The sequence below is a fragment of the Alligator sinensis genome, unplaced genomic scaffold, assembly GCF_000455745.1.
Source record: "Alligator sinensis unplaced genomic scaffold, ASM45574v1 scaffold768_3, whole genome shotgun sequence".
NCBI lineage: Eukaryota > Metazoa > Chordata > Crocodylia > Alligatoridae > Alligator > Alligator sinensis.
The window spans coordinates 1,120,790-1,129,486 of NW_005842135.1; the positions used below are offsets into that span (position 1 = coordinate 1,120,790).

Sequence of the window (8,697 nt, forward strand, 5' to 3'; positions counted from 1 at the left end):
CCTGCGGGGGTCCGCGCCCTCCAGCCTGCCCCGCCGCACCGCCCGCTCCTCCGGGGCAGCCCCGGGGCGTCGTGCAGGCCCCGGCTCCAGGGAGGGGCGGTCCGCACCCCGGCCAAGCCGCCCTTGAGCGCGTCCCCGGACAGCGTCTCTCGTTCCTGGCGCGGGGCTGGACTGGCTTCAGCGTCCCAAAGTTCCTCCTCGTCCGCAACCCGGCCTTCCCCAGAGGGAGCCTGAGGCCCCCGCGCCTGGTATCACCCTCAGGCCTGTCTGCTGCCAGGAGGACTCCTGTTTTGATCCTGTTTCAGCACAAGGAGCTGGCCCTGCACAGGGCCATCCTGGACCTTCCTGTCCCCACCTCCACGGGCCGGACTGCTGCACACAGCACTGGCTTTGGCTGATCCAGGACACGAGCCACATGCAGTGTCTGGTCCCGCTAGTCTGGGGTGAGCACTGCATGCAGCATGGGTACCACAGCGGGCACCATGTGCGATGCAGTCCTAGACACCGACCAGAGTTGGATCCGGCCTGCAGGGCGAGGGGGAGACTCTGCGGACCCCCACGGGCCAGATCTGGCACCTGGTGTGGCTGGTCCAGAACTGCACCAAGTGCAGCATCTACCCCAGCCTGCCTGGGACCTGCACCACATGTGGCACCTGCCCTGAACCAGCTGAAGCAAACACTGTGTGTGGCTCAGGTCCCCATCTGGCTGGAGTAAGCACCAACTGCAGCAGTCCCAGACCAACCTGAGCAAGTGCCATGAGCACAAGATCCAGCAGGTGGGGGGGAGGGATCTGGCTCATGGGCCCGGCCCCTTGCCATTCACTCAGCCTATGGACCTGTTCCACACCACTCACCTGGCCCATGGGGCCAGATGAGTTTGATACCCCTGGTTTACCTCACTGCTACAGGACCATGCAGACATAACAGTTAAATCTGAACAGCTGATAAATGCTCCTGACTAACAAGTTCTCTCCCTTTTTAAAACAATTTAAAGTTACATTTGGCCACAGCCAATAGTTTAGTAAAAGCAGGGCTTTACAAAACTCATGGCTCGGGTCAAATTAGAGCTAGGACCTTCCCCAATGCTCAGAGATTATCAGGATCTCTCTTGTGTCCTGTCCTCATAGGAGAAGAGAAAGTTGCTCTCAGAGAAGCAGAATCCCCGCAGAGTTTTTTGTGCAGTGAATGAGCCAATAGCTTCAAGACTGATAGCCTCTTCCCATCTGGTTCCATTCAGCTGTGGTGGGAGACACCTGTGAGCAGACAGGCAAATCTGGCATACAAAGTTATGCTCAGAGCCAGCATGTTATTATTTACTGGTTGAGTACTTCTGGTGCGCTCGATACAAGACAAAAGTATAAAGGATAGATAAACTCCCAAGTGCGGGTGTGGGAATTGGTAAAACTCTGTGCACATCTAACCCCAAATGGGATAGATCAGAGATTACTGTGTCTCTAATGATCTTTGAATTAGAGGGGCAGGTGTCAACCTATGCCACTGCCATATCAAGAAAAGCTTAGGAGCCTCTGGGTCTCCAGGGATTGGTAATGGCCAACTCTACTGAAGCGGTTATGTAATCTGTTGCTTTGAGAGAGACCAGAGAAAAATCAGCAGTATGGACTGCACCACTCTCCAGTACTCACTCCCTATAGACCTATTTAACAAAGCAGCATGACTACCAGATCACAGTATCGTGAACACTTGACCAGGCTGGAAGCAGGAGAGAACCAGTGGGAGAGGGGCAAGGGTGTCAGTGACTGAAAGCACCTCAGGACAGAGACATGATGTCCTACAAAGGTGAAGTAGAGGTGTGACTCCCAAGAAACTGCTAGTGCAAGACAAATAATAAGGACAATAATCACTCTTCTAATTACAATTAGGAAGTACCACGCATCAAATATTTCCCTGGGATCTTGTGGGAATGTACAAGACAAGCATGATCTCTTCATGAGACAATTTGAGCTCTGTTTGCTCATTGATCTTACAAGAACCACACGAAAGATTCACCAGAGACACATGAGAAGAGGAAGATAGTAACCGCACAATCACAGCACTTGGGAGAAGTCATGTCATTGTGGCATCTGAGCAAAAGTAACACATGGTTACAAAAGCTACATGGTTGCTTTAATCTTAAAAAAAAACCACTTATTTTTAAAAAATAATAACAGATTTTTGTTTACATAAGCCCAGGATAGATAAGGAGTGCCACACTCAAAGACCTCTGCCAATACTTATTCTTTTTGGCTTGCACCACTCCCTGAAATGAAACAGTTGTTTTGTTAATCTTCAGCACAGAATCAGACCTTCCCACCATGGCAATGAGGGCTGCAGTACCCTGGCTCATAAGTAAAAGTTACTTGGTCAAAATCTCTGAACCATAATCTCAAAAAGTTTTAATATTTTTATGATCAGAGTGGCATGTTGCACGTAGCCTCTCTAACAACTCTCTGCAGCAGCAATATACTCTGTTACTAACAACAGTCTGCCAGGTCTCCCTAATGATGTACACCTCTTGAGCAGGTGCAGCAGATGGCACAGCACAATGGGACATCAGAGATTCCCAGGGTTCAAGGTCAAGAAGGAACTATCTAGTTTGCACTTATAATCACAGAAACACAGAGCAGTAGGGTTGGAAGAAATTTCATAAGGTCACCTAGACCAACCCCCTTCATAAGTCTGGATCATTTCTACCCAAACCACCTCATACAAATCCACTGTCCAAACTTTTAGCAAAACTACAGTCAATGCTGACACAATACAAGACATAACACCTTTGCCTGTCACCAGTAAAGCAGGGGGACCATGGTGGCCAATGTTCTCCTGCTGTAAATGTTGCTAATATGCACTCAAGGGATTCCAGGAAGAGGGCCATACCCCTCACTACAGAGGATGGCAAAAACACCATAGTCCATACCAACCTGACCATAATGTAAAATTTCTTACTGACCCCAAATGTGACAATTGGTCTGACCCTGAGTGGAGGGGTAAGATACTGTAGCCAGGAACCTCCAGATTTAAGTCCCAGCTGGAGCACTGGCACACCCCAATCACAATCCCTAGCCTTGGCTGCAGCCAACCCCCAGTGACTATGAGGAAGGCTTAAAATAACCCTGATGCATGAAGCAGCAGGGGGGAGAGGCAGAGAGCAGGAATTCCTCCTAGCTCCATGTGACAACCAGGAAACCCAGAAGCATGGGAAATACCCATAGTGAAACATAGGTATAGCTATGCCTAGATCATCCCCAACCAGTGATTGTCCAACCTCTTCTTGACCACCTCCAGTAATGCAGACTCCACAACTTCCCTAGGCAGTCTGTTACACTCACTGTTCTAACAGTGAAGAAATTTTTTCTGATGTTCAGTCTAAACCTACTTCAATATAACTTCAAGCCATTGGTCTGCATCCCACTATGCAGCAAGAGAGACAAGGTGTTCTCCCTCTTCTTTATGGCAGTCCTTTAAGTATTTGAGACTGCTATCACATCTCCTCTTAAGCACCTTTTGCATAAGCGTAGCTCCTTCAACCTCTCCTCACATGACTTGCCTTCCAAACCATTTATCATTTTGCCACCCACCTCTGGACTCTCTCTAACTTTCCATGTCCTTCAGTACATTACTTCCCACCAGTCACCTCAGCTGTAAATGGGTACTTGGTAATTCAGGCTAAGGAATCAAAGGTGGCTCTACATGATGCTGTCACCTCACTCTCTTGTGTGGTGTTGACCATAAAAACTGGCCTGTCTTAACTATAGGTGAGCTATTTAGCTCTTGTAGACCTTTTGATTTTTGTTTACTGAACCCAGTGCTATCACCAAAGCATAGCTTCCTGAAAAGTATCCCAGCCTTGATTTGGAGATAATCCATTACATCCCTCAATCATTTATTCTAGTGGGAAATAGACCTCTCCGTAAAAATCTGTACCTAATTTCTAAATCAGCTTTATTCAATGCTGAAATTGATATGTATATATTATACTGCATATTAATCTTAAAAAGTAGTCCAAGAAACTATGACAAATTAGCCCACTGGACTGAATCCTGACAAGCCAATCATTAATTTTCTAGGGAATCCTAACAGACAGTGGCTGATTTGGACATCACTGACACTACATATACATGAGCAATCCTAGAGGAGTTAACTGTCCAAATTCAATGGAATTTAGGCTTCTAACTTCCTTCTTTAGACTCTTCTGAAAATCACAGCCATCACTTTAAGGACATTGGGGGTGGGGGCAAACTTCCCATTAGCATACCTCCACTTCTATCATCAGCATCACAGCCAGGGAGAAGGTCATTTTACTAAACTCTGCAAGAAAAGAAAAGTAAAAAGCTCTGAATCAGAACTTGCCAGAGGTCACCCAATCGTTTTTCAATCAAATAGTTTCCCAATACCTCACCAGGAAGACATAAATCTCATCAAAATGCACCTAATAAATTATGCAGTGCTATCATAGGTGAGATCCCAAACTGATAGAGTTTGGACTATTTTGGTATATTCCATGCAACATGCAACTTCCATCAGTAAAGGGTTATCCCAAAATAGCTATATTTGTGTTAATAACTAATACCTTATTATGGTAAGTCATGCTTTATACAATGTGGACAGCATTTTAAGGTTGTTGCATAAAGTACTTACTGCTTGTCTTGATCACACTTTTTTCCACACAGCAAGTGTAATTGTTCATATGCCTGCATCATTTGCTACCTTCTTTTATTATTAAGCTAATGCATAAAAAGGGACAACAATTACTGTTGTTATCTGTTATCTGAAAGGTCTACAGTCACAGTTTGTGCACTGGTTGGATGCTGATAGTTGTAAGAATCCCTAGATATGAGGCATTGCTAGCATCAATACTGGTATGTATGTAAATCAATAGCATCAGTAGAGAGGGGTTTAAAATTACTTTTTGGGAAAAGCTGATTATCTACATATCCAAATAAAACAGGAACCCTGTAAATATATGGTGCCTTAAATATTTACCCAAGCTTATTATTACTTATAGTTGTCCTTGGGGCTTTTCTAAGGCTTTACATCTTTAAAGTGCTTTTTACAACTTTAACTCAGTCTCAGACAAAAAGCTGCACAGTATTAAAAAAGTAATAAGGTTAAACTACCTTCCTCATGGTTCTGTCTGACCAAGATTCGCCCCCATTCCAAAGCTGAGGAACTCAGCTCCACAGTGTGGATAATTACCCTCATTGCTGCTCTGTATGCCATTGTTGACCAAGATGGGGGTTGGAAAGTAGCAGCTACTTTCCACATACAGATGTCAGAGTCCCTGCCTTCTTGTCTAATGCCTGGTGTTGAAGAAGTAGAGGAGATAGTCACAGGTGCTGAAAGCATGTACATAGGACAGTGTGGACCTAGTGGCAGAGCAGCTAAGAGGTCTTGCTCTATTTTTGAGGTGTGAATGTGAGCCCCACTCTGAACCTTCCATTGGGAAATTTCCAAGACTGCCATGATATAATCAGTATAATTTGGCAAGCCAAATGCACCACCACCTAATGCACCACTGGCTAGCAACTTGTATAAAGTATGTATAAAATGCTATCATATAAGAATGTTCCACTCCATTTGTTACACTTCTGCTTTGCCTACGGGTAAATAATTATGCAAGGAAAGAGCAGTGAAGAATAAGCCCGGAAACATCTTTTCTTTAAATACTTTCTGTTTATATTAATTGTTGTCCCTTGAATTTAATTTTCACAGAATAAAGCACTGAAATAGTTAATTTCAGAAGGGTCTTGCAAGGCATGAGAACAGCTTAGAAGTGTATTCCATAAAGATGAGCCTTGGGTTTGACTTTTGCCTTTGAGGCTGGAGGGGGAAATGATGATAAAATGCAAATTCTAAAATTCCCTAATTCTACAATCTTGCTTCATAGCCTGAAACAAGGCTGCCCAACTGGTGGCCTGCAAGCTGTATCCAGTCTACAAGAGATTAATATATGCTCCTAGGGCTCCTGTTCAACCTGTAAGGATTGCCCAGACCATAGGCAGTCACTTAGGAAATTACCATAGGCAGGTTGGGGTAACACCAGGTATCACTCAAAGTCCAGGTCTTCAGGCCAGCAGTTGGGGCAGTATTATGGTCAGGGAGAAAAGCAAATCAGTCAAGAGGTCCAAATGGAGTAGGGACAGGACTGTGGTGAGGCTGGGATCAGGCAGGATTGAAGCAGACATCCAAAGAACACACAAGCAATGTTACTGGGACAAGTCCCACTGAAAGTAGGAGGGGTCTTATAGCCCTCCTGTTAGGGGCTGGTGGTGCTTATAGGTTTCCCCTAGTCACCTGACTCCTGGTCAATATCCCATGGGAGGAACCAGGCTGGGCTAAGGCTCGTATCTGACCAGCTGTGTGGTGGTGCTGAGGACCCAACCTCTGTTTGCTGGCCTGGCTGCTCTGGGTTTGAATCCTCAAAGTCCTAACAAAACTGCTGCTTTCCCCATTGCTCTGGCTGCTCCAGTGGTGAGCAGCTGGAGTCTCTCAGGTAGGATAGTGTGTGGGAAGCCCAGGGAGCTTGCTTCTCACATGCTGACAGGGGGTGGGCACAGGTCAAAGGCCCACACTGGTCACATGGCAGCAATGGTTGGGGTGAAGATTGTCCAAGTGGTGGAAGCAGCAGAGGGACATGAATAATAGTGAAGGGGAGGAGGCTTGTACAGCAATGGTGGTGGAGTGAAGATCACCCATGTGGTGGTGGCAGTGATGGGGCTCACACCATGGGAGTAGGGAAGGGATTGCCCATGTGGTGGTGGCAGTAGGGGGACTCATGCTACTTACATGGCTGGGGGAGAGCGTTGCACAGGGCAAGAGTCCTGTGCAGCCTGCAGCTACTCAGAAGCTGGACTGACATGGTCTAAAATATAGCAGCTTTTTCCTCCAATGATTACTGGAGTTGGGAAGAAAGAACTATTTCTTTTCCCTTCTTTAACAGTGGGAAGGACATTGCATCTTAAGACCACGTTACTCATTACACTGATACCTGCAGAACCAGTGATAGAACTGCAGCCCAAAGAGCCACCACCGACATGCATGAGGAGCTGAGCAAAGCAGGAACTCTTGCACTGAAGAGATACAGAGTCTTTTTGTTTTAAAAAATACAGTTTCTCACCCACTCACTATTCCCAGCTGCGGAGCCACCTCACGTTCAAAGACCACACACAAGGTGCAAGCAGCAGCAGGGGCCAGCTGAATATTAAAACAACAGAGCTCAACAAAGAAACTCAGCTCAAACAATACCACATGGAAAATGAGGACAAGAGATGAGGACACAAGGGCAGGTTGAGCCAGTGGGAAATCCAGGCTGAAATCAGGCAGTACGTAGGAATCCATACCAGAGCCCATTTTACAGAAATAGTCCTTTTCACACCCATAAAGGAACAGTGACAACAGGTTTCTTAGGGTAAATGCATAGGAAAAGGAGTTCAGAAAAGAAGGCAATGGTTTCTTCTAGGGAGCAGGATTGTCAACATTCTTGGGACTCAGACCTACACTCACCAAGCAAGTAGGAACAGACCACATCATCTCTCTGTTGCCCAGTCTCTTCTAAAACACAATTAATGAGCACTTATAAAGTGGTTTGAGAGCCTCACAAAAAATGCTGCACCGGTCTGAGAGCAGCAGATCAGCGGTGTTGATTATTGTCAACACAATCCACCAGGATTCTCTAACTTACAAAAGGAGTTACAGTGAAAAGACAATCCTTTCTCTGCCCCCTCCCCCACTTTTCCCATCACTACAGTTGGATGTGTTGATTGGAAGAAAGGTAAAAAGATTCCTCCCTCTTCCTATTCTCCCTGCAGCTTGACCAAATGGTGGCATTAAGATGCTTCTTTGTGAGGATGCAAAAAAATGAGCAACATGATGTTGGGTCACTCATACTCAACTTTCCATATCACAAAGCAGTGTCTTGAGGGGGGAAGCAGGGGTGGGGACAACTGAGGATTGGAAACTCTCACTGATTTATAAGCTGGACTTGCCTGAAGCGCTAAAGCCTCCCCTCCCTTCCCCCCCGTTCCCCAGGGTGCTTCTGCATTTTGCATTTCACAGCCCACTGTGGACAAGTAAAACGGAAAGATAACTTCTGTCCCATTGGGCTGACTAAGAAAACAGGACCCCTGCCACATTCCTCTTGCTTGCCATCTCCTTTGGCCAAGAGTGGGCAGCCACTGGAGACTGCTTTTGGCCCTACATACTTCATGGCCTGGCAGTTAGGCCCCTTTGCTAGGATGTGGAAGATGTAGGAGTGAAAAAGGCTTAGAATCTGTCTCTCCAACCCTTTGTGAAAGTGCCCTAGCCAGTAGACTACTGGGCTTCAAGGCAGGAAGGCACCATTGCTATTGTTTTTTATAACCTAAATGAAGTTATGTATCATCCTGCCATATAACTGACCTAAAATATCACTGATGAATCTAGTTCACCCATCTGAAGTCAGAGTTGGATTTGAGTGTAGGACTAGTCATGGAATCTTCAGTCAACATCACCACAGGTCCTTGCAGTCTTGGTTTATGGCCCAGCTGCAAGAAGGCAGCTCTAGCCACAACACAACCTACCTCTCATGTTGGCGCATTGGTTCAGAATAGATCCAGAGATGAGCTCCATGTCCTGATTCACTAATCTCCCAGCCACAGCCATGAAGCTCAGTAAGCAACTGAGAAGAAGCAAAAAAATAGAAGCAAAAATAGCTCAACATAC

The 8,697-nt window shown here is 46.1% G+C and overlaps 1 protein-coding gene across 1 annotated transcript in view; it reads right to left on the reverse strand.

The window, feature by feature from the left end:
* SMOC1 (SPARC related modular calcium binding 1) overlaps positions 1-4,270 on the reverse strand; it is a 210,377-nt gene extending 206,107 nt beyond the window's left edge. Inside the window, exon 1 of the mRNA XM_025205977.1 lies at positions 4,253-4,270. Coding sequence (XP_025061762.1) covers positions 4,253-4,267 — 15 coding nt within the window. The 5' untranslated portion in view covers positions 4,268-4,270. The remainder of the gene's footprint in view (positions 1-4,252) is intronic.
* Positions 4,271-8,697: the final 4,427 nt, after the last annotated feature.